This window comes from Salmo salar, chromosome ssa09 (assembly GCF_905237065.1).
Source record: "Salmo salar chromosome ssa09, Ssal_v3.1, whole genome shotgun sequence".
NCBI lineage: Eukaryota > Metazoa > Chordata > Actinopteri > Salmoniformes > Salmonidae > Salmo > Salmo salar.
Window position 1 is genome coordinate 102,555,734 of NC_059450.1, and position 25,673 is coordinate 102,581,406.

Consider the following 25,673-nt stretch of genomic DNA (forward strand, 5'->3'; position numbering starts at 1 on the left):
AGCTTTTATAGCAAAAGGGAGAGCTCTGACGCAAGCAGTTTCCCAAACTCTGACTACGTGGGATCGAAAGCCTAACACTGCAACGGAGAGAGAGGGGAGAGTGAGATAAAGAAAAGAAGGAAGGAGAGAGAGGGGGAGGGAGGGAAGGAGATATAGAGATGGGGAGAGATGGAGAGGGAAAGGGAGAGGGGGCAGATGAAAGAGAGATGTTTGTGTTTTTGATGGTAGAACAGAGGTTAACACGTTTTTAGTTGCTCTACAGTGTTTCTGTCATACACAGTAACCTTGACTACTAATATTCACAAGTTAATGTACAGAAAAGTAGAGTCAGATAGCTAAAGCCTCTGGCTTGTGAAGTATATTATCTGCACTGTACCTTCACCGATAGAAAAAATGAATAGTCGCATGAGATGACTTGAGTTTGTACTCATTTGAATGTGGGTCCTGCAGTCCTCTCTGCAGGGGAAGAGAATGGGCTGTCCTGATTCTACAGCAGCTTTTGTGTTACACAGCTTGTAATCATACAGTGACACAGCACCTCCCCTGCTGGCCAATAGGAGAAATACACCCATGACCTCTGAAAACCTGCAATGATAAACACAGAACACAGCTATTTGGTCAAATATATGGTCAAACATGCGATGAATCTCAGAGTGCTTATTTACTTATACGTCATGGCTGGTAAGCTACTGTTTGGTGCCTGTAGATACTTCTTCTGCAGGGGAGAGTGGGGTAAGTCGTGCTAAAGGGTTAGCTGAGCCACCCCTTGTTTCTAGGAAACCATACACAAAATGAATATTGTGACCGAATGTTTAGGAAGAGGTCATCATTTCATGGAGTCTGTGAAGGAAGAAACCACATGTAAAAAGTGGTAAGCAAGTTAGGTACAAAAAGGATTTTCACAAAGTCAAATAAATGTATTGTGTCATACGTTTCATGATGCTTGTATCTAACCCAAAGTACATAGTTCTAAGACTGTTTTATACATCAGTTGTGGTCTCTATAAGCTTCAATATGAGGTCCTGAACCTAGCATGAAAGTGCATTCTTGTAGCTGTGTGAGCTAATATAGCAAAATTTTTTGCTTTGGGGTAAGTTGTGTCATTTGGCCATTGGCAAATTGAGCCAATGGCTCAACATACCCTATACAAATGATGATCACATTTTGTCAGTTTTATGCATAGCATTTTTGCAATTTGTCATGCATATGAAGATAGGGCATTTTTATTTTTACAGAGCAGACATCGTCATGCCCTGTGTATACAAATGTAAAACAAGCAGGGGTCTAGCCCCCACTTAAAGTTCTTGAAAGAACAGCCAATGAAGGTAGAGTCCATTCGAGCAGCAGCAAGGGATGAAAAAATTGACCGAATGACACTGAAGAGGTACATTAACAAAAATGAAAACATTTACCTGTGTGGAAGAAAGCCTATGATAGAGTAGCAGAGGCACACAGGGGGCTTGTTTGACATTGCAGCCGACTGATCTACAAATCACCTTGCATCATGAATAACTACTCATTATTATTTGTAGATCAGTCATGGATTTGATTATCTCATGGAGTCTGAGCTTGCTAAACTGATTATTTCCAAGGATACACAACATCCTGAAATATTCAGTGGGTCTCAAGTATTCACCCCCATTTTATTGCGTTACAAAGTGGGATTTAAAAATATTTAATTGGGGGGGGCACACGGGTAAATTGGCTAAGGTGGGTTTAAGACCTGAGCCAACTCCCCGTGCTTACCGTGGGAGCGAGTGACTGTACAAGCACCGTGTTATGCGGTGGTGCGCACGGTGTCGCCCATGCGCACTCACAGCCCGGTGTGCTTGGTGCAAGCTCCTCACCGTTGTCATGCTAAGGTTGGCACTCAGCCAGCTTGGAGTATGCCCACTCAGCATTCCTGCCCTCCAGTGTGCCACCAGAGCCCAGTACGTCCTGTGCCTGCTCCGTGCACTTTCCTCCAGTACGCCACCATAGCCCAGTACATCCTGTGCCTGCTCCTTGCACTCTTCCTCCAGTGCGCCTCCATAGCCCAGTACGTCCTGTGCCTGCTCCTCACACTCTTCCTCCAGTACGCCTCCCTAGCCCAATACGGCCGGTGCCTGCTTTGAGCACTCGGTCCTCAGTGCGTCTCCCCAGTCTGGTGAGACCTGTTCCAGCTCCACGAATAAAGCCTCCAGTGATAATCGATGGTCCGAAGCCTGTAGAGATGATCCATGGCACGAAGCCTCTAGTGATGATCCATGGCCCGGAGCCTGTAGGGATGTTCCATGGCACGAAGCCTCCAGAGGTAATCCATGGCTGGAGCCTGTAGAGATAATCCATGGCAAGAAGCCTGTAGGGATTATCCATGGTCCGGAGCCTGTAGGGATAATCCACGGCACGAAGCCTGTAGGGATAATCCATGGCCCGGCACCTGTAGAGATGATCCATGGCACGAAGCCTCCAGTGATGATCCAGGGCACGGAACCTGTATTGATGATCCAAGGCATGGAGGATGCAACAACGCTCCTCAGTCCGGAGTCTCCAGCGACGCTCCTCAGTGCGGAGCCTCCAGCGACACTCCTCAGCCTGGAGCCTCCAGTGACGCTCCTCAGTCCAGAGCCTCCAGCGACACTCCCCAGTCCGGAGCCTCCAGCGACGCTCCCCAGTCCGGAGCCTCCAGCGACGCTCCCCAGTCTGGAGCCTTCAACGACGGTCTGCAGCCCCGAGTCTTCAGCGGCGGTCTGTAGCCCAGAGTCTTCAACGGCGGTCTGCAGCCCAGAGTCTTCAATGGCGGTCTGCAGCCCAGAGTCTTCAGCGGCGGCCTTCAGCCCAGAGTCTTCAGCGGCGGTTGGCGTTCCAGAGCCTCCGGCGATGATCCACAGAAGCGGGGGGATCAGTGGGCGGGGGGGTGCTACGCCCGGAACCAGAGCCGCCGCCAATTATAGATGCCCACCCGGACCCTCCCCAATAGGTTCAGGGAGGGGGGTACTGTCACGCTCTGACCTAGGAGAGCTGTGTTTTCTCTGTTTAGTTAGGTCAGGGTGTGATAGGTGGGTGGGCATTCTATGTTTTGTGTTCTATGTTTTGGCCGGGTATGGTTTCCAATCAGAGGCAGCTGTCATTCGTTGTCTCTGATTGGAAGCCATACTTAGGCAGCCTGTTTTTCCCTGTGTTTTCGTGAGATATTGTTTTTGTGCAGCTGTGTTTTTGCAGCCCCAGAACGTCACGTTTGTTTCAGTTTCACCTGTTTTCTTGTTTTGTTCGGGTTCACTAATAAAATATGTGGAACTACCGGCACGCTGCGCCTTGGCTGATTTATGACAGGGAATTTGAAGATAGCACTCGTGACACAAGCATTGTGGTGGTTGCATAATGTTATGTGTATGCTTGACATCAGCAATGACTGGGTTGTTCTTCTGTGTAAAAAGAAACAGAATGGAGCAAAATCCTTGAGGAAAACCTGACTTAGTCTGCTTTACACCAGACACTGGGAGAGAAATTCACCTTTCAGCAGGACAATAACCTAAAACACAAGGCCAAATCTACAATGGAATTACTTAACAAGGATACAGTAAATGTTCCTGAGTGGTCAAGTTACAGTTTTGACTTAAATCTGCTTGAAAATCTATGGTAAGACTTGAAAATTGCTGTCTAGCCATGATCCCCAACACTTTGACAGAGCTTGAAGAATTTTGAAAAGAATAATGGGCAAATATTGAACAATCCAGGTGTGCAAAGCTCTTAGAGACTTACCCAAGAAGACTCACTGCTGTAATCGCTGACAAAAGTATTCCTGACATGTATTGACAGAGCAGTGAATACTTATCTAATCATGGTTTATTAGTGTTTTATTTTTAAATTATCTTAAAATAATGTTGGAATTTTTCTTCTACTTTGACATTACAGAGTATTTTGTGTAGATTGTTGAAAAGAAATTACAATTGAATCCACTTTGTAACACAATAAATGTAAAGAAATCCAATAGGACTGAATACTTATGATACGCACTGTATGTAGATATATTTTGTTAAAAAGAATACTATATACTAAATGTAAAAAATGGCTCAACATACCCCACTCTCCCCCAGCAGGTGCTGTAATGCTAATGTGTATAAATTATGTCTGTGAAGATGTGTTTCTATTTTTGTAATGATAATGTGTTGGTTTGTTTATTATACGGAATGGGTTATATTCATTCAAATAGATTTTCATGATCGCTTTTGCTGGAAGGGACACAGAGGTCTTTGAAGTTAGACTTCATGTTAATTCCCTAACAAGAAAAACACTTTCATCTTTCAGCTGAAGCGTGAAGAGGGAACCATGACTGGTCAAAAATACTGCTGCCTGCCTGTCCCATCGCATGCTTGCTTGACTGCTGACACACACTTCCTCCTATTCCTCCTCCTCTTCCTCCTGAGGTGGAAGGGAGGGGAGGGGGGAGGGGACACCTTTGACACTGTCCAAGACTGTTGACTGACAGAATGGATAGCAGAGTGACCAGTAGTTTACAGTATGAGGATCTGGTCAAAGAGCAGGCTGGTATGAGTCCGTGTTTGGATGCAGTATACTGTGTATTTTGGCTGTACTTATTGTGATGAGTGTATGAATTTGAGTGTGTTTGTATGTATTTTGCTGACAAGGCAACGACAATGTTTAGTGTAGGTGTGGGGTGCTGCCGCAAGCTGACTCATCAGTACAGTCGTGCTCACCCAGGACCCCCCATCCCATCCACACCACCCTCCTCTCCTCTCTCACTCCTTCTCTTTCAACTGCACAATTATTCTGCCCTACTATATTCACCTGCTTTCTCTTTCTTGCTCTTTCTCGTTCTTGTTCTCGTTCTCTCTCTCTCTCTCTCTCTCTCTCTCTCTCTCTCTCTCTCTCTCTCTCTCTCTCTCTCTCTCTATCTCTCTCGTTCACTGCAGCATCCTCAGTCTTTATCTCTCTTTGTGATTCGTCAAGCTCTCTGCCCTTTTTTGTGATATATGATACACAGTTTGGCTTCATGCCTAGAGTTCCATTAATTTTGTATGTGGTGATATTGTATTTCTCTCTTTTCTCAATGTGGCTCATATTTTCGATTGGTAGCAGCGGACATTAATTTAGCCCTAAAGTTTGGCTTCAGTCAGTTTAATGCAGAATCAGTATTTTTACCTGAACTGGCCCCAGAGTTTAAGTGGATGGTAGGATTGGTTTGAAACCTTGCTGCATTTCTACATGAATTGAATTTCAAACATCCCAAGTAAGTATTTTCCAACTATACATACTATAGTTATGATTCAGGGGTGGCAGGTAGCCTAGTGGAGCATTGGGCCAGTAACCGAAAGGTTGTTGGATCGAATCCCAATGTTGACAATGTAAAAATCTGTCGTTCTGCCCCTGAACAAGGCAGTTATTAACCCATTGTTCCTCGGTAGGCTGTCATTGTAAATAATAATTTGTTCTTAACTGACTTGCCTAGATAAATAAAGGTCACATTTAAAAACATAGTGTGGAGGACTACAGTTGTCCTGTGAAGATCAAATGTGGTTGTACTGGGATGACACAACAGTGGTACTGTAGGCCTGATTACCAACAATGATGAGTCAGCCTACAGGGAGAATGTGAGGGCCCTGGGCGGAGTGGTGCCAGGAAAATAACCTCTCCCTCAACGTCAACAAAACAAAAGAGCTGATTGTGGACTTCAGGAGACAGCAGACGGAGCATGCCCCCATCCCCATCAAGGGGGCTGCAGTGGAGAAGGTGAAAAGCTTCAAGTTCCTCTGCGTACACCTCACTGACAATCTGAAATGGTCCGCAACCCCAGGGCTCTCCAGAGGATTGTGTGGTCTGCCCAACGCATCACTGGGGGCACACTGCCTGCCCTCCAGGACATCTACAGCACCTGGTGTCACAGGAAGGCCAAGAACATCATCAACAACCTCAGCCAGCCAAGCGAAGGCCTGTCACCATCCAGAAGGTGAGGTCAGTACAGGTGCATCAAAGTTGGGACCGAGAGACTGGAAAACAGCTTCTATCTCAAGGCCATCAGACTGTTAAATAGTCACCACTAACCGGCCTCCGCCCAGTACCCTGCGCTGAACTATAGTTACTGTCACTAACCGGCTACCTGCCCTATGTGCAGTACTTGGTCATGGAACACTGGTCACTTTAATAATGTTAACATACTGTTTTACACACTTCATATGTATATGATGTATTCTAGTCAAGGCCATTCTATTTAACTAATATACTATTCTTCAGATATACTACATATTCTACCCATATACTGTCCATATTTTCTATGCATCCCATCACATTTATATATATATATATATTAGGATGTCCAGAGTATATATATTGGTACTATATATATATATATATATATATATTTATATATATATATATATATATATATATATATATATATATATATATATATATATAAATACATTTTGGTAGGCCATCATTGTTAATAAGAATTTGTTCTTAAATAAAGGTTAAATAAATAAATAACTCTGGGTCTTTCTTTCCTGATGCGGTCCTCGTGAGCAGGCTGGTATATATATATATATATACCAGCCAGTCAAAAAGTTTGGACACATATACAGTACCAGTCAAAAGTTTGGACACACCGACTCATTCAAGGGTTTTCTTTATTTTTACAATGTTCTACATTGTAGACTAATAGTGAAGACATCAAAACTATGAAAGAACACATATTGAATCATGTACAGTAGTAACCAAAAAAGTGTTCAACAAATCAAAATATATTTTATATTTGAAATTCTTCAAAGTTGCCACCCTTTGCCTTGAAGACAACGTTGCACACTCTTGGCATTCTCTCAACCAGCTTCATGAGGTAGTCACTTAGAATATTCAATTAACAGGTGTGCCTTGTTAAAAGTTAATTTGTGGAATTTCTTTCCTTCTTAATGCGTTTGAGCCAATCAGTTGTGTTGTGACAAGGTAGGGGTGGTATACAGAAGATAGCCCTATTTGGTAAAAGACCAAGAACAGCTCTAATAAAAACAGCTCAAATAGGCCAATAGAAATGACAGTCCATCATTATTTGAAGATATGAAAGTCAGTCAATCAGGAACATTTCAAGAACTTTGAAAGTTTCTTCAAGTGCAGTTGCAAAAACCATCATGCGCTATGATGAAACTGTCTCTCATGAGGACCGCATCAGGAAAGAAAGACCCAGAGTTATTGATTTATTTAACCTTTATTTAACTCGGCAAGTCAGTTAAGAACAAATTCTTATTAACAATGATGGCCCACCAAAAGGCAAAAGGCCTCCTGCAGGGACGGGGGCTGGGATTAAAAATTTAATAAAAATATAGGACAAAGCACACATCACGACAAGAGAGACACCACAACACTACATAAAGAGTTACCTCTGCTGCAGAGGATTAGTTACCAGCCTCAGAAATTGCAGCCCAAATAAATGTTTCACAGAGTTCAAGTAACAGACACATCTCTACATCAACTGTTCAGAGAAGATTGCGTGAATCAGACCTTCGTGATCGATATTCTGTAAAGAAACCACTACTAAGGGATAAAGGATAACAAGAAGAAGAGACTTGCTTGGGCCAAGAAACACAAGCAATGGACATTAGACCGGTGGAAATCTGTCCTTTGGTCTGAAGAGTCCAAATTTGAGATTTTTGGTTCCAACCGCCGTGTCTTTGTGAGACGCAGAGCTGGTGAACGGATGATCTCTGCATGTGTTTCCCACCGTGACACATGGAGGAGGAGGTGTGATGGTGTGAGGGTGCTTTGCTGGTGACACTGTTGTGATTTATTCAAGGCACGCTTAACCATTATGGCTACCACAGCATTCTGCAAGTGATACGCCATCCCATCTGGTTTGCCCTTAGTAGGACTATCATTTGTTTTTCAACAGGACAATGACACAACAGGGCTATAAGGGTTATTTGACCAAGAAGGAGGGTGATGGAGTGCTGCATCAGATGACCTGGCCTCCACAATCACCCAACCTAAACCCAAATGAGATGGTTTGGGATGAGTCGGACAGCAGAGTGAAGGAAAAGAAGCCAATAAGTGCTCAGCATATGCGGGAACTCCTTCAAGACTGTTGGAAAAGCATTCCAGGTGAAGCTGGTTGAGAGAATGCCAAGAGTGTGCAAAGTTGTCATCGAGGCAAAGTGTAGCTACTTAGAACAATCTAAAATCTAAAATATATTTTCAATTTGTTTAACACTTTTGGTTACTACATGATTCTATATGTGTTATTGTCACGTCCTGACCAGTAAAGGGGTCATTTGTCATTGTAGTATGGTCAGGGCGTGGCAGGGGGTGTTGTTTTTGTGTGTTTTGGGGTTGGTTTATTTAGAGGGATTTGGTCTAGTTTTCATTTTCTATGTTCATTTTCTATGTGTGGCCGAGTATGGTTTCCAATCAGAGGCAGGTGTCTTTCGTTGTCTCTGATTGGAAGCCATACTTAGGCAGCCTGTTTTTTCCTTTGGGTTTGTGGGTGGTTGTTTTCTGTATAGCTTGTGTGCCTTACGGAACTGTTTAGTCGTTTGTTTATTTTGTTTTAGTGTTCTCTCTAAATAAAGTAAGAAGATGAACACTATACCCGCTGCGCCTTGGTCTGTCCCTTACGATGCCTATGACAGAACCACCCACCGAAAGAAGACCAAGTAGCGGGGTAAGGAGCAGGAGAGGTATTTGGAGTCGTGGACGTGGGAGGAGATTTTAGACGGGAAAGGACCCTGGAGGCAGGCTGGGGGAGTATCGTCGACCGAGGGAGGAACTGGAGGCAGTGAAGGCAGAGCGGCGCTACTATGAGGCGCTGTATAAGCCAAGAGGCAAGTGAGGGAGGCAGCCCCCCCAGAATTTTCTTTGGGGGGGGCACACGGGGAGTTGGGCAGAGTCAGGGTGGAGTCCTGAGCCAACTCCCCGTGCTTACCGTGGGGAGCGGGTGACGAGGAGAGCACCGACCTATGCGGAAACGTGCACGGTATCGCCCATACGCACGTACACAGTCCGGTGAGGTCAGTACGGGCTCCGCAGCGTTGCCGGGCGAGAGTTGGCCGGCAGCCAGGGAGAAGTGCGCCGGCGCAGCGCATCTGGCCGCCAGTGCGTCTCCTCGGTCCAGCTTACCCTGCGCCTGCTTACCCAGAGCCCTCACTCTGCAGCACAGGCCAGTTCGCCCTGTGCCAGCGCTCCGCCCGTGCCGGGCTACACTGACCATTCAGCCAGGATGGGGTGTGCCAGCCCTGAGCTCCAGACCGCTGGTGCGCCTCCACGGCCCAGTGTGCCCCGTGCCTGCTCTGCGCACCCAGTCTCCTGTAAGTCTCCCCAGTCCGGGGAGACCGGTCCCAGCTCCACGCAGGAGGCCTCCAGCGACGCTCCTCAGCCCGGGGCCTCCAGCGACGCCTCTCAGCCCGGGGCCTCCACCGACACCTCTCAGCCCGGGGCCTCCAGCAACGCCTATCAGCCCGGGACCTCCAGCAACGCCTCTCAGCCCGGGGCCTTCAGTGGTGGTCTGCAGCCAAGAGCCTTCAGCGGTGGTCTGCAGCCCAGAGTCTTCAGAACGGGAGCTACGCCCAGAGCCAGAGCCACCTCCGTAGTGGGAGGATTGGCGAAGGGGGGGTGTAGCACAGGAACCGTCGTTGACGGTGGCCACCCTCCCTTCCCTCCCTTTCGGTTTGGGGTTGTTTAGTGGGTTTTTTTGTTTTGAGGTGCGGTCGGGGTCTGCACCTTTGGAGGGGGGGGGGGGGGACTGTCACTGCCTGACCAGTAAAGGGGTCATTTGTCATTGAAGTATGGTCAGGGCGTGGCAGGGGGTGTTGTTTTTGTGTGTTTTGGGGTTGGTTTATTTAGAGGGGATTTGGTCTAGTTTTAAGCCATACTTAGGCAGCCTGTTTTTTCCTTTGGGTTTGTGGGTGGTTGTTTTCTGTATAGCTTGTGTGCCTTACGGAACTGTTTAGTCGTTTGTTTATTTTGTTTGAGTGTTCTCTCTAAATAAAGTAAGAAGATGAACACTATACCCGCTGCGCCTTGGTCTGTCCCTTACGACGCCAATGACAGTTATTTCATAGTTTTGATGTCTTCACTATTATTCTACAATGTTGAAAATAGTAAAAATAACAAAAAACTCTGGGTAGGTGTGTCCAAACTTTTGACTGGTACTGTATATACAGTGGGGAGAACAAGTATTTGATACACTGCCGATTTTGCAGGTTTTCCTACTTACAAAGCATGTAGAGGTCTGTAATTTTTATCATAGGTACACTTCAACTGTGAGAGACGGAATCTAAAACAAAAATCCTGAAAATCACATTGTATGATTTTTAAGTAATTAATTTGCATTTTATTGCAAGACATAAGTATTTGATACATCAGAAAAGCAGAACTTAATATTTGGTACAGAAACCTTTGTTTGCAATTACAGAGATCATACGTTTCCTGTAGTTCTTGACCAGGTTGGCCCACTCCTCCATACAGACCTTCTCCAGATCCTTCAGGTTTCGGGGCTGTCGCTGGGCAATACGGACTTTCAGCTCCCCTCCAAAGATTTTCTATTGGGTTCAGGTCTGGAGACTGGCTAGGCCACTCCAGGACCTTGAGATGCTTCTTACGGAGCCACTCCTTAGTTGCCCTGGCTGTGGGTTTCGGGTCGTTGTCATGCTGGAAGACCCAGCCACGACCCATCTTCAATGCTCTTACTGAGGGAAGGAGGTTGTTGGCCAAGATCTCGCGATACATGGCCCCATCCATCCTCCCCCTCAATACGGTGCAGTCGTCCTGTCCCCTTTGCAGAAAAGCATCCCCAAAGAATGATGTTTCCACCTCCATCCTTCACGGTTGGGATGGTGTTCTTGGGGTTGTACTCATCCTTCTTCTTCCTCCAAACACGGCGAGTGGAGTTTAGACCAAAAAGCTCTATTTTTGTCTCATCAGACCACATGACCTTCTCCCATTCCTCCTCTGGATCATCCAGATGGTCATTGGCAAACTTCAGACGGGCCTGGACATGCGATGGCTGGACATGCGCTGGCTTATTTCCCTCATTAAAATGCAAATCAAATTATAACATTTTTTGACATGCGTTTTCTGGATTTTTTTGTTGTTATTCTGTCTCTCACTGTTCAAATAAACCTACCATTAAAATTATAGACTGATCCTTTCTTTGTCAGTGGGCAAACGTACAAAATCAGCAGGGGATCAAATACTTTTTTTCCCCCACTGTATATATCTTAATTCCATTATTTTACTTTTTAGATGTGTCTGTATTGTTGTGTATTGGTATATATTACTGCACTGTTGGAGTTAGCAACACAAGCATTTCACTACACCTGCAATAACATCTGCTAAATATGTGTATGTGACCAATAATAAGTACAGTTCTGTAGTGTGTGATGTGTCATCCTCTCAGTGGTATTCAAGCCCTATAGCTGCTCCCAATGTCATCCCATGTTTGTTTTTTTAGACTTTATTTAACTAGGCAAGTCAGTTAAGAACAAATTCTTATTTAGAATGATGGCCTACCCCGGCCAATCTCAGACAATGCTGGGCCAATTGTGCACCACTCTATGGGACTCCCAATCACGGCTGGTTGTGATATTGCCTGCATTTCAACCAGAGTCTGTAGTGACACCTCTAGCACTGAGGTGCAGTGCCTTAAACCCCTGCACCACTCGGGAGTCCAGAATGTTTTAGTCTGTTTTTCCCTAGTCACTACTACCTCATTGCATGGTATAGTTGTATCAGTAATGGTTTTGGATAAAGATATAAAGTGCATGGCCAGAGTTAGATAACTAACTTTCATTGATGTGGCTGTTCCTCTCAGACACTCTACAGACTCTTTACAATGCCTCAGCAGCAGCAGCTTACTCTGATATTTACACTTTTATTCCACAGCTCTGAGTTTAAAAGTCATGTTGCTATTTTGGCTCAATCCTTGACCTCTGCCCTTCCCCGCTGGGACATGTCCCTCTAGCCCACGGGAGGCCCTGCCCTATTGGCTGAGCCTGTCTGTCAATCAGGAGGTGAAGTGCCCTCATTGGTGGAGAGCAGTGGATGACCGGCAGCTACACATGCCCACATTCCAGGGTGCTATAAAAGGTGTGGTAAGAGTTGCTTGGGGCTGTTGGTCTCAGAGTGTGTGTACCATAAGGGAGGGCTGTGTTTCCTGTGTTTGGTAAAGGAACTTAAACATGACTACTGCCCATAAGTTGGTGATCGTCCGTCATGGCGAGAGTGAGTGGAACCAGTACAACAAATTCTGTGGATGGTTTGATGCCGACCTCAGCGAGAAGGGCCTGGAGGAGGCCAAGAGTGGTGCTAAGGCCATCAAGGAGGCTGGCATGAAGTTTGACATCTGCCACACCTCCGTGCTGAAGCGCGCCGTCAAGACCCTGTGGACCATCCTGGAAGGCACAGACCAGATGTGGCTGCCCGTGTACCGCACATGGCGCCTGAACGAGCGCCACTACGGCGGCCTGACAGGTCTTAACAAGGCAGAGACAGCCGAGAAGCATGGAGAGGAGCAGGTCAAGATCTGGCGTCGCTCCTTCGACATCCCCCCTCCCCCAATGGAACACAACCACGCCTACCACAAGATCATCAGTGAGGTAGGAGGAGTGATGTTGGAGTATTGGTGGTGCTAGTACTACACAACCACGCCTACCACAAGATCCTCAGTGAGGTAGGAGGAGTGGTGTTGGAGTATTGGTGGTGCTAGTACTACACAAAACACACCTGTGATTCAAGTTTTAAGTGTGTGATTGATGATATAAAATAATAACACCTGACTTTGAAAAGTAAAACGCCCCTAGAATATGCACAAGTTTTACAAGGAAACCAGACAGCATCAGGATCTATGACTTGCTCAGGAGATCCTACAAGACTAAGACCTGCAGGTCTCATTTGAAGTTAAACACCATTGAATGAATGGAACAGCATTGAATTAAATTCTATGACTTCTCATGTATGACTACTTGTATGAGCCTAAACATGGACTGTAAAACTGTAACATGTAACACTTGAGTTACTAAGTAAGCTCTGCCAGGTTTAATTTGCAGACCTCTAGTATGTTACATCAGCACCTGCTGTTGTGAAGATACATTTGAGCAGTGTAATCCAACATGATGATTCATTTGAGCAGTGTAACCCAACATGATGATTCATTTGAGCAGTGTAACCCAACATGATGATTCATTTGAGCAGTGTAACCCAACATGATGATTCATTTGAGCAGTGTAACCCAACATGATGATTCATTTGAGCAGTACAACTCAACATGCTGTTCTGTCCTCCCACCAGTCAAGGCGCTACAAGGGCTTGAAGCCCGGTGAGCTGCCCACATGTGAGTCCCTGAAGGACACCATTGCCCGCGCCCTGCCCTACTGGAACGATGTCATCGCACCTGAGATCAAGGCCGGCAAGAACGTCATCATCGCTGCCCACGGCAACAGCCTCCGCGGAATTGTCAAGCACTTAGAGGGTGAGTATTATGGGCTGCTGTGTTAGCTGGACACAGACAGAGAGAGAGGGTGGGAGAGAGGGGGGAAAGAGGGAGAGGAGAGGGGAGGACATGGAGAAAGAGTGGTACAACTAACATAGGAGATGACAAACACACAAGGCAGGAGGGAACATGGAAACGCTTGGAAATGAGAGAGAGTACTTGAGGGAAAAGGTTAAAGATAATGTTTCACAAGGCATGTCCAGTATGGCATGGAGTCAAACATCACTCACAACACAGATCTAACAGATGCATAGCCACTGCACAGATTGAAGCAGGGATCTAGCCTCCCTTGAGGTTCTTGAGCGAGCAGCCAAGGAAATGAAAAAAGGGAAGAAGTCCATTTGAGCAGCAGCAAGAGATTAAAAAAATAGACTGAATGACACTGAACAGGTACATTGGCAAAAATGAAAACGAACATGCACCTGTGCGAAAGAAAGGCTATAATAGAGTAGCAGAGGCACACAAGGTCTTATCTGATGACCTGGAGTCTGCCTGAGCTTGCTAAACATGTCAAGAATCTCGCTGACCAGTTGCATGGGCTTAGTAGCCTCAAATGCAGAGAACTTGCCTACGAATGTGTACATCAAAACAACATTCCTGGTCAAGAAATGGAAGGGTAAGTGATATTGAACAGAGATCTACTGTATATGTTAAGACATACAATATACCACACCCCCATTCCATTAATTAAACTTTGACCTACCAGCACCATCACCCACTGTCACAGGACACCATCACCCACTGTCACAGGACACCATCACCTAGCGTCACAGGACACCTTCACCCACTTACCCCAAGGCGGCTCAACTTACCACAAGCTATGTTTCAAAACTGTTATGTTTACATGAATTCTGATTACACACAACATCCTGAAATATGTGTAGATATCCTTGTTAGAAATAATATTATGTTTCCCTTGACGTAGTGATGCTGAATGTAAAAAATGGCTCAATTTACCCCACTCTCCCCTACACTGATGTAGGGGCTGGGTGTACACAGTAAATTTCTAATAGGATGTTGATTGTTTGTGGGTCACTGAGAATGTAACAGCTGGACCCATAGGCATGGTATATCACAAGCACCCAGTCACATACATAGAGTACACACACACTTTCCCAGATTACCAGCAATCTATAAATAACTGTGGCTCTCACCCTGGAGCTCAGACCAACACAGTGGAAAAGGCCATGGGTGCGGTCCCGTTACGGGCACGACCTTTCTGCAGAAAGGTTTTGCATTCTCTAGGAGTGGTGGGACCAGGGTGATGCAGACAGGGTTTCAGAGGGAGAGGGAGAGACACGAGGGCAGAGGGAAGGGTCAGGGAAAGGGCAGAGGGAACAAGCTACTTATTTCCCCCCTGAAAGAGGAGTATGGATGACCTCACCTGTTGAAGGGCACCAAATGTTTATTTTGTAAAGATAGCTGTGTAGTGGGTACTAGCTAAGAAATATACCAGCCTTCAAGGATCTGTACTTAACATCCGTAGAAAGGATTTCCCCTCCACTGGGAATACACGTCAAATACAGTGCCTAATGTGAATTTCCTGTCTGTCTGTCTGTCTGTCTGTCTGTCTGTCTGTCTGTCTGTCTGTCTGTCTGTCTGTCTGTCTGTCTGTCTGTCTGTCTGTCTGTCTGTCTGTCTGTCTGTCTGTCTGTCTGTCTGTCTGTCTGTCTGTCTGTCTGTCTGTCTGTCTGTCTGTCTGTCTCAGGCATGTCCGACGCTGCCATCATGGAGTTGAACCTGCCAACAGGTATACCCATCGTGTATGAGCTGGACGTGAATCTGAAGCCGGTCAAGCCCATGGCTTTCCTGGGAGATGCCGAGACCGTGAAGAAGGCCATGGAGGCAGTGGCTGCCCAGGGCAAGGCTAAGAAGTAAGCTAGCCTGGACCCGTCAAGAGGAGGGAGAGAAAGTGACTGTCCCCCCCATCCCTTACTATCATCCACCCCCTCCATCTCCCCATTCACCTGCAGTCCATTCCATCCTGGGATAAATGCTCTCTTTGGTTGTGGAAATATGCCCTGTGTAGCCACCTGTATCTGAGAGGGAACATCATAAAACCCAAATATGGTGTGATTGTTCTATAGATCTGTGCAGGTGGTACCGGTACTGCACAAGTCTTGTCCACTCACACAAACACACAGACTCTTGTGGAGTGTCACAGTCCCACTGTAGGATTGGTGACGCCCTGTGTTAAGGCACCACACTCTGACACAACAAATAAAGAAACCACCTTTTGTCTACACCGGTTTCTGCTTTTATCTTTCTTCCCCTGGGTTCTGATGTTTTTCCTCCTATTACATTTGAGCCTAATCTTTTTCATCCTCTTCCTCTCTCACTTCCCCTTTTCTCTTCTCTTCTACTCCTCCATTACCTGCTCTTCCTCCTCTCCCTCCATGGGTAATTCAGTGGTATCACGACGGCAGCGGCGGTGCTGTGTAATCTTATCCAGGGGGCAGAGCGGAGTGTGGCGGGGAGGAGAGAGAGGAGGGTCACTGAGTTTGTTTTGGCAGCATTCCCATGGTGCAGGAGCACTTCATCTGACTCTGTCCCTCCCCTCAGTACAGACAGAGCATGGTGGCTCAGGGCCAGGGCCACTTTTAGCAGGGGGTAGGGGAGAGGGTGTGGGTGTGAGGTTGGGTGTGGGTGGATGGATGGATGGATGGGTGTGTAAAGGGATTTAGGGGTGAGTTACTAAGTCAGTGTGTGTAAAGGGATTTAGGGGTGAGTTACTAAGTCAGTGTGTGTGTGAAGGGGTTTAGGGAGTGAGCTACTAAGTCAGTGTGTGTGTGAAGGGGTTTAGGGGTGAGCTACTAAGTCAGTGTGTGTGTGTGTGTGTGAAAGGGTTTATGGGTGAGTTACTAAGTCAGTGTGTGTAAAGGGATTTAGGGGTGAGTTACTAAGTCAGTGTGTGTGTGAAGGGGTTTAGGGAGTGAGCTACTAAGTCAGTGTGTGTGTGTGTGTGAAAGGGTTTATGGGTGAGCTACTAAGTCAGTGTGTGTGTGAAGGGGTTTAGGGGTGAGCTACTAATATCAGTGTGTGTGTGAAGGGGTTTAGGGGTGAGCTACTAAGTCAGTGTGTGTGTTAAGGGGTTTAGGGGTGAGCTACTAAGTCAGTGTGTGTGTGAAGGGGTTTAGGGAGTGAGCTACTAAGTCAGTGTGTGTGTGAAGGGGTTTAGGGAGTGAGCTACTAAGACAGTGTGTGTGTGAAGGGGTTTAGGGAGTGAGCTACTAAGTCAGTGTGTGTGGGAAGGGGTTTAGGGAGTGAGCTACTAAGTCAGTGTGTGTGTGTGAAGGGGTTTCTGGAGTGAGCTACTAAGTCAGTGTGTGTGTGAAGGGGTTTAGGGAGTGAGCTACTAAGTCAGTGTGTGTGTGTGAAGGGGTTTAGGGAGTGAGCTACTAAGTCAGTGTGTGTGTGTGAAGGGGTTTAGGGAGTGAGCTACTAAGTCAGTGTGTGTGTGTGAAGGGGTTTCTGGAGTGAGCTACTAAGTCAGTGTGTGTGTGAAGGGGTTTAGGGGTGAGCTACTACGTTAGTGTGTGTGTGAAGGGGTTTAGGGGTGAGCTACTAAGACAGTGTGTGTGCGAAGGGGTTTAGGGGTGAGCTACTAAGTCAGTGTGTGTGTGAAGGGGTTTAGGGGTGAGCTACTAAGTCAGTGTGTGTGTGAAGGGGTTTAGGGGGTGAGCTACTAAGTCAGTGTGTGTGTGTGTGAAGGGGTTTAGGGGTGAGCTACTAAGTCAGTGTGTGTGTGAAGGGGTTTAGGGGTGAGCTACTAAGTCAGTGTGTGTGTGAAGGGGTTTAGGGAGTGAGCTACTAAGTCAGTGTGTGTGTGTGAAGGGGTGTAGGGAGTGAGCTACTAAGTCAGTGTGTGAAGGGGTTTAGGGAGTGAGCTACTAAGTCAGTGTGTGAAGGGGTTTAGGGAGTGAGCTACTAAGACAGTGTGTGTGTGAAGGGGTTTAGGGAATGAGCTACTAAGTCAGTGTGTGTGTGTGAAGGGGTTTCGGGATTGAGCTACTAAGTCAGTGTGTGTGTGTGAAGGGGTTTAGGGGTGAGCTACTACGTTAGTGTGTGTGTGAAGGGGTTTAGGGGTGAGCTACTAAGACAGTGTGTGTGCGAAGGGGTTTAGGGGTGAGCTACTAAGTCAGTGTGTGTGTGAAGGGGTTTAGGGGTGAGCTACTAAGTCAGTGTGTGTGTGAAGGGGTTTAGGGGGTGAGCTACTAAGTCAGTGTGTGTGTGAAGGGGTTTAGGGAGTGAGCTACTAAGTCAGTGTGTGTGTGTGAAGGGGTGTAGGGAGTGAGCTACTAAGTCAGTGTGTGAAGGGGTTTAGGGAGTGAGCTACTAAGTCAGTGTGTGAAGGGGTTTAGGGAGTGAGCTACTAAGACAGTGTGTGTGTGAAGGGGTTTAGGGAGTGAGCTACTAAGTCAGTGTGTGTGTGTGTGAAGGGGTTTCGGGAGTGAGCTACTAAGTCAGTGTGTGTGTGAAGGGGTTTAGGGGTGAGCTACTACGTTAGTGTGTGTGTGAAGGGGTTTAGGGGTGAGCTACTAAGTCAGTGTGTGTGTGAAGGGGTTTAGGGAGTGAGCTACTAAGTCAGTGTGTGTGTGTGAAGGGGTGTAGGGAGTGAGCTACTAAGTCAGTGTGTGAAGGGGTTTAGGGAGTGAGCTACTAAGTCAGTGTGTGAAGGGGTTTAGGGAGTGAGCTACTAAGACAGTGTGTGTGTGAAGGGGTTTAGGGAATGAGCTACTAAGTCAGTGTGTGTGTGTGAAGGGGTTTCGGGATTGAGCTACTAAGTCAGTGTGTGTGTGTGAAGGGGTTTAGGGGTGAGCTACTACGTTAGTGTGTGTGTGAAGGGGTTTAGGGGTGAGCTACTAAGACAGTGTGTGTGCGAAGGGGTTTAGGGGTGAGCTACTAAGTCAGTGTGTGTGTGAAGGGGTTTAGGGGTGAGCTACTAAGTCAGTGTGTGTGTGAAGGGGTTTAGGGGGTGAGCTACTAAGTCAGTGTGTGTGTGAAGGGGTTTAGGGAGTGAGCTACTAAGTCAGTGTGTGTGTGTGAAGGGGTGTAGGGAGTGAGCTACTAAGTCAGTGTGTGAAGGGGTTTAGGGAGTGAGCTACTAAGTCAGTGTGTGAAGGGGTTTAGGGAGTGAGCTACTAAGACAGTGTGTGTGTGAAGGGGTTTAGGGAGTGAGCTACTAAGTCAGTGTGTGTGTGTGTGAAGGGGTTTCGGGAGTGAGCTACTAAGTCAGTGTGTGTGTGAAGGGGTTTAGGGGTGAGCTACTACGTTAGTGTGTGTGTGAAGGGGTTTAGGGGTGAGCTACTAAGACAGTGTGTGTGCGAAGGGGTTTAGGGGTGAGCTACTAAGTCAGTGTGTGTGTGAAGGGGTTTAGGGGTGAGCTACTAAGTCAGTGTGTGTGTGAAGGGGTTTAGGGGGTGAGCTACTAAGTCAGTGTGTGTGTGTGAAGGGGTTTAGGGGTGAGCTACTAAGTCAGTGTGTGTGTGAAGGGGTTTAGGGGTGAGCTACTAAGTCAGTGTGTGTGTGAAGGGGTTTAGGGAGTGAGCTACTAAGTCAGTGTGTGTGTGTGAAGGGGTGTAGGGAGTGAGCTACTAAGTCAGTGTGTGAAGGGGTTTAGGGAGTGAGCTACTAAGTCAGTGTGTGTGTGAAGGGGTTTAGGGGTGAGCTACTACGTTAGTGTGTGTGTGAAGGGGTTTAGGGAGTGAGCTACTAAGTCAGTGTGTGTGTGTGAAGGGGTTTAGGGAGTGAGCTACTAAGACAGTGTGTGTGTGAAGGGGTTTAGGGGTGAGCTACTAAGACAGTGTGTGTGTGAAGGGGTTTAGGGAGTGAGTTACTAAGTCAGTGTGTGTGTGAAGGGGTTTAGGGAGTGAGTTACTAAGTCAGTGTGTGTGTGAAGGGGTTTAGGGAGTGAGCTACTAAGTCAGTGTGTGTGTGTGTGTGAAGGGGTTTAGGGAGTGATTTAGGGAGTGAGCTACTAAATCAGTGTGTGTGGTACTTTCATTATGCGTTTACAATAATTCTAATTCAAGGCCATCAATAATTACTAAAACCAGACCTTAATGTAACAATATTAATGGACAAATCAACTACCACCTATACTGAGATTTGATGACTGGGTCAGAGAAGGGGGCACTAAAAGGAATTACCTTTAGGTTAGATTGAACACAAATTCTATCAAACCAAGAGCGGGGACAGCAGTAAGATAGCATTTTACACTAACTAGTCTGGATCCCAAACACAAGGTTAGTCTAAAGTGGCTAAATCAAATTATACTCTTTAATTAGAAAGTATTTTATTAAATTCCCAACTACAACCAACTGGTATTGTAAGGCATTCAGATGTTCTATTTCAATGTCTATAATGTAAGGTCTATAATGTAATCAATCTTGCTTCAAAAATAGGTATTTATATGTAGCCTAATTGCATTGAATAAAATCCTTAATTTAAAGTGAAAATTATTTCAAGGTTATAATGTTGATTGTGTTAGACTAGGCATAAACTAAGTGCTACTAACAGTCAAATACAGACCTGATATTGAAGTAAATACCACTGACCAGAGGAGGCTGGTAGGGGGAGCTATAGGAGGACAGGCTCATTGTAATGTCTGGAATGCCATTAATGGAACGGAGTGAAACGTGGTTTCCATATGTTTGATGTGTTTGATACCATTCCATAAGTTCCAATCCAGGCATTACAATGAGCCCGTCTTCCTATAGCTCCTCCCCTCCAGCCTCTGTCACAGAAGTTCAATTTATAGTCTATAGGAGAGATGAGGGTACCCTCTAGTGGTAAGAATCAATCTTACATCTCAACAGAAGGAGAGTACACAAGTGTTGCCATTTCATGAAATTTCACGATAATGTCCCAAAACCCAATCCAGTAGAGATGGCATTTACCAATATGCATGTTGCACACTGACCTTTTCTTGACCTATGTTCAAGCCACCATCTGATCTTTATCTAATTGAATAAGCCCAGATCGGATGGTAAAGGCTTCAGTGAATAAAGGACAGAGTAGCCTATTTTACTGTAACCACTTACTGCACTGTGACTGCAATCTTTATTTCGAATCACAATATTTTTTATAAGGGACAACCTGCAGACGGCTACGACATAGAGAAACATTTCCAAAAGGCCAGGGGTTGGTTGCACCAGTGAAAGTCAAGTTGCAATTTACCCCTTTCCATGGCCATTTCCATGTTGTTTTGGTTTCCACATGTTTTGGTTCAACATGTTCTCATCTGATTTATTTTCCACATGATTAGAAATGTCTGTGTGAGGACCAAGAGGCAGCTGAGCCCATAGAGATCCTACAAAAGTACTCATTCCTAATTCAATGGCTGAGCCCAACAGGTTGCCATACAACCAGCATCCACCAGTGGGAGCTATTCCCACAGTGATGCTCACTGTGGCAGAGAAAATGCATCTGAAGAGACCAGTCTGTTAATGCTCCAATGATCTCAGTGTAGATCTCATCAAATCTAATAGAACAGATTTAAAATTGTCTTCTTATTAAGACAGTGTCAGACAGTGCTGTTATTATTTTGGTTGCGGATTCTATTCATGTGGAAACACTGTCGGTTGTCTAAATTCTTCGACATTAATAAATGCTCCCATCCCTAAAGGTATGTAAGTCTAACCATATTGCCATGCATACTGTAACATAGTTGCAAAGGGAAAACCTACGCTTCAGACACAGACAGATTCCACACCCTGAGGTGGATTTAAGCGGTAGGGATGTGTCTCTACATGCCTGTCTGGAAGGCAGATGGGGCAGACAGAACACTCCAATGCTTCAACTTCTCATAGGCTACTGTACAACAGACATGCACACGCACGTGCACACACACACCTTGGTTTTACCTGAGTATTTAGGCCTGCCTGAGTCATCCTAGTTTTCCCATCTGGAACATTCTTAAAGCTGGAGGTGCTAAGTGAAACAGCGATACTAAACCTTTTGCAACAATGAGTTTAACACTGACACACTGGCATGAGTCATGCATTCTTTCTACATCCTCTGTTGTATCCCAATGAGAGGTCCATGTAGCACTGTGTGTATTGAATTGTATCCCTCCCTGCACTAACTCTTGAGACAATAGTCACCAAATCTACCACATACAAAGGCCTCAACCCTCTACCCTTCTGCTATGAAAATGTAGCATACAATGGTGATACACAGACATAGTAACCTATTCAGAATAAAAACAATGTTTATTCAAAGCACTTTCTTACCAACCCGGGCCATTTCATGTGCTCCAAAACAGTGTAGTAATAGTGTATTACAGAATAATGAACACAAACAGAATATACACAACAGAGACTGAAACAACTTCTGGAGTCGTCTCCAACATCAGTGATAGTGTGTCTAAACGACAGAGAGGATGTGCCTGGATTGTGTGAACATCCCTCTGTCACTGCTCTCTGTGTGTGTTTAGCATGTGTATGGACCTCAGCCGGGGTTCGGGAGGGTGCTCCAGATCCAGACAAGGGCCGCATGGGATCAGAACAGCTAGGATGGAGGGCCCTGAGGTGGGGGCATCACACATCAGAACCCTGGAGCCTCCATCCCACCATCCCCTCCCTCTGCCCATCTCGGCTAACAGTCCGCTAAATGCCAACCTCATTAGGACCCATAGGGGCCCTCTCCAGGTCTGTGGGGGACAACGGCCACATAGGATTAGCCAGAGCTGCCTGCCATTGTCAAGGGCAGACATAACTCAACCCCCCCACACTCCCCCATTTAATACATAACTACAGTCATCAGGAAGGAAAGGACAAAGGCTGGATTATACCCCTTGAGCCCTCTACCTCTAAATAACCTTGGGGAGGGGCGAGGGCATGAGTAAGAAAGTCTATTGTGAGTGGACATTGGACTTATCCTATAATAAACCACACAATACCAAAAACTTGTTACAGTACCAGTCAAACGTTTTAGAACACCTACTCAGTCAAGGGTTTTTCTTTATTTTAACTATTTTCTACAATGTAGAATAATAGTGAAGACATCAAAACTATGAAATAACACATATGGACTATGAAATAACACATATGGAATCAAGTAGTAACCAAAAAAGTGCTAAACAAATCAAAATATATGTTATATTTGAGATTCTTCAAATAGCCACCCTTTGCCTTGATGACAGCTTTGCACACTCTTGGCATTCTCTCAACCAGCTTCATGAGGTAGTCACCTGGAATGCATTTCGCATTTCAATTGTGCCTTGTTAAAAGTTCATTTGTGGAATTTCTTTCCTTCTTGATGCGTTTGAGCCAATCAGTTGTGTTGTGACAAGGTAGGAGTGGTATACAGAAGATAGCCCTATTGGGTAAAAGACCAAGTCCATATTATGACAAGAACAGCTCAAATAAGCAAAGAGAAACGACAGTCCATCATTACTTTAAGACATGTAGGTCAGTCAATACAGACCATTTCAAGAACTTTGAAGGTTTCTTCAAGTGCAGTCGCAAAAACCATCAAGCGCTATGATGAAACTGGCCCTCATGAGGACCGCCACAGGAAAGGAAGACCCAGAGTTCCCTCTGCTGCAGAGGATAAGTTCAGTAGAGTTACCAGCCTCAGAAATTGCAGCCCAAATAAATGCTTCACAGAGTTCAAGTAACAGATACATCTAAACATCAACTGTTTAGAGGAGACTGTGTCAATCAGGCCTTCATGGTCGAATTGCTGCAAAGAAACCAGTACTAAAGAACACCAATAAGAAGAAGAGTCTTGCTTGGGCCAACACGAGCAATTGACATTAGACAGGTGTAAATTTGTCCTTTGGTCTGGAGTCCAAATTGGAGATTTTTGGTTCCAACCACCGTGTCTTGTGAGATGCCGTTTGGGTAAACGGATGATCTCCGCATGTGTATTTCCCACCGTAAAGCGAGGAGGTGGTGTTATGGTGTGGGGGTGCTTTGCTGGTGACACTGTCTGTGATTTATTTAGAATTCAAGGCACACTTAACCAGCATGGCTACCACAGCATTCTGCAGTGATACGCCATCCCATCTGGTTTGTGCTTAGTGGGTCTATCATTTGTTTTTCAACAGGACAATGACCCAACAAACCAACAGGCTGTGTAATGGCTGTGTAAAGTATTCAGACCCCTTGATTTTTTCCACATTTTGGTAGGTTCCAGCCTTATTCTAAAATTGATAAAATAGCTTTTTCCCCTCATCAATCTATACACAATACCCCATAATAACAAAGAAAAAATAAATGTTTGCTAATTTATTTAACAAAAAACTGAAATATAACATTTACATAAGTATTCAGACCCTTTACTCTTTGTTGAAGCACCTTTGGCGTGATTACAGCCTCAAGTCTTCTTTGGTATGACTCTACAAGCTTGGCACACCTGTATTTGGGGAGTTTGTCCCATTCTTCTCTGCAGATATTCTTAAGCTCTGTCAGGTTGGATGGGGAGCATTGCTGTACAGCTATTTTTAGGTCTCTCCAGAGATGTTCAATCAAGTTCAAGTCCGGGCTCTTGCTGGACCACTCAAGGACATTCAGAGACTTGTCCCAAAGCCACTCCTGCGTTGTCTTGTTGGAAGGTGAACATTCGCCCCAGTTTGAGGTCCTGAGCGCTCTGGAGCAGGTTTTCATCAAGGATCTCTCCGTACTTTGCTCCGTTCATCTTTCATTTGGAACGAATTGCAAAAATCTCTGAAGCTGGAGACTTAAATCTCCTCTCTAACTTTAAGCATCAGCCGTCAGAGCAGCTTACTGATCACTGTACCTGTACACAGCCAATCTGTAAATACCCCACCCAACTACCTCCTCCCCATATTGTTATTTATCTTCTTGCTCTTTTGCACCCCAGTATCTCTACTTGCACATCATCATCTGCACATCTATCACTCCAGTGTTAATGATAAATTGTAATTATATCACCTCTATGGCCTATTTATTGCCTTACCTCCCTAATCTTCTACATTTTCACACACTATATAGATTTTTCTATTGTGTTACTGACTGTACGTTTGTTTATGTGTAACTCCCGTGTTGTTGTTTTTGTCACACTGCTTTGCTTTATCTTGGCCAGGTTGCAATTGTAAATAAGAACTTGTTCTCAACTGGCCTACCTGGTTAAATAATGGTGAAAGAAAAAAATAAAATAAAAAAATAAAATAAGAAAATCTTTGCCTCGATCCTGACTAGTCTCCCAGTTTCTGTAGCTGACAAACATCCCCACTGCATGATGCTGTCACGTCTACTCCCACTCTTCCCCCTCTGGCACCTGAGGGCACCAGGCTGCCCTGCATCACTTACTCCTATCATCTGTTCACGCACACCTGCCTTCTCTCGTCACGCACATCAGCGATATTGGACTCACTCATCATCTGTTCATTACCTCCCTTATATTTGTCAGTTCCCTTGCTCTGTTCCCCTCTGCTTCATTAATTGTTTTTGTTCATGTTACCTGTTTGCTGACGCTGTTACTGTCTCGTTCCATATTAAATATTTTACTCCCCGTACCTGCTTCGTCTCCCAGCGTCAACTCATGTGACAGATGCTGCCACCACCATGCTTCACCGTTGGGAAGGTGCCAGGTTTCCTCCAGAAGTGACGCTTGACATTCAGGACAAAGAGTTCAATCTTGGTTTCATCAGACCAGAAACTCTTGCTTCTCATGGTCTGAGAGTCTTTAGGTGCCTTTTGGCAAACTCCAAGTGGGCTTTCATGTGCCTTTTTCTGAGGAGTGGCTTCTGTTTGGCCACTCTACCATAAAAGCCTGATTGGTGGAGTGCTGCAAAGATGGTTGTCCTTCTGGAAGGTTCTCCCATCTCCACAGAGGAACTCAAGAGCTCAGTCAGAGTGACCATCGGTTTCTTGGTCACCTTCCTGACCAAGGCCCTTCTCTAGGACCGCCGAAAGTGCTGAAGTGCGTAAGCATCTGTCCTCGGTTGCAACACTCACTACCGAGTTCCAAACTGCCTCTGGAAGCAACATCAGCACAAGAACTGTTAGTCGGGAGCTTCATGAAATGGGTTTCCATAGCCGAGCAGCCACACACAAGTCTAAGATCACAATGCGCATTGCCAAGCGCTGGTTGGAGTGGAGTAAAGCTTGCCACCATAAAGTTTGGTGGAGGAGGAATATGGTCTGGGGCTGTTGTTCATGGTTCGGGCTAGGCCCCTTAGTTCCAGTGAAGGGACATTTTAACGCTACAACATACAATTACATTTTAGACGATT

The 25,673-nt window shown here is 45.7% G+C and overlaps 1 protein-coding gene across 1 annotated transcript; it reads left to right on the forward strand.

Moving 5' to 3' along the window:
• Positions 1-12,096: 12,096 nt before the first annotated feature.
• On the forward strand, positions 12,097-15,711 carry LOC100194645 (phosphoglycerate mutase 2-2 (muscle)). Its single transcript, NM_001139730.1, is given in 3 exon segments — positions 12,097-12,575; positions 13,267-13,447; positions 15,177-15,711. Coding segments are annotated over 3 exon segments (768 nt in total). The 5' UTR covers positions 12,097-12,158; the 3' UTR covers positions 15,347-15,711.
• The last annotated feature ends 9,962 nt before the right edge of the window (positions 15,712-25,673 follow it).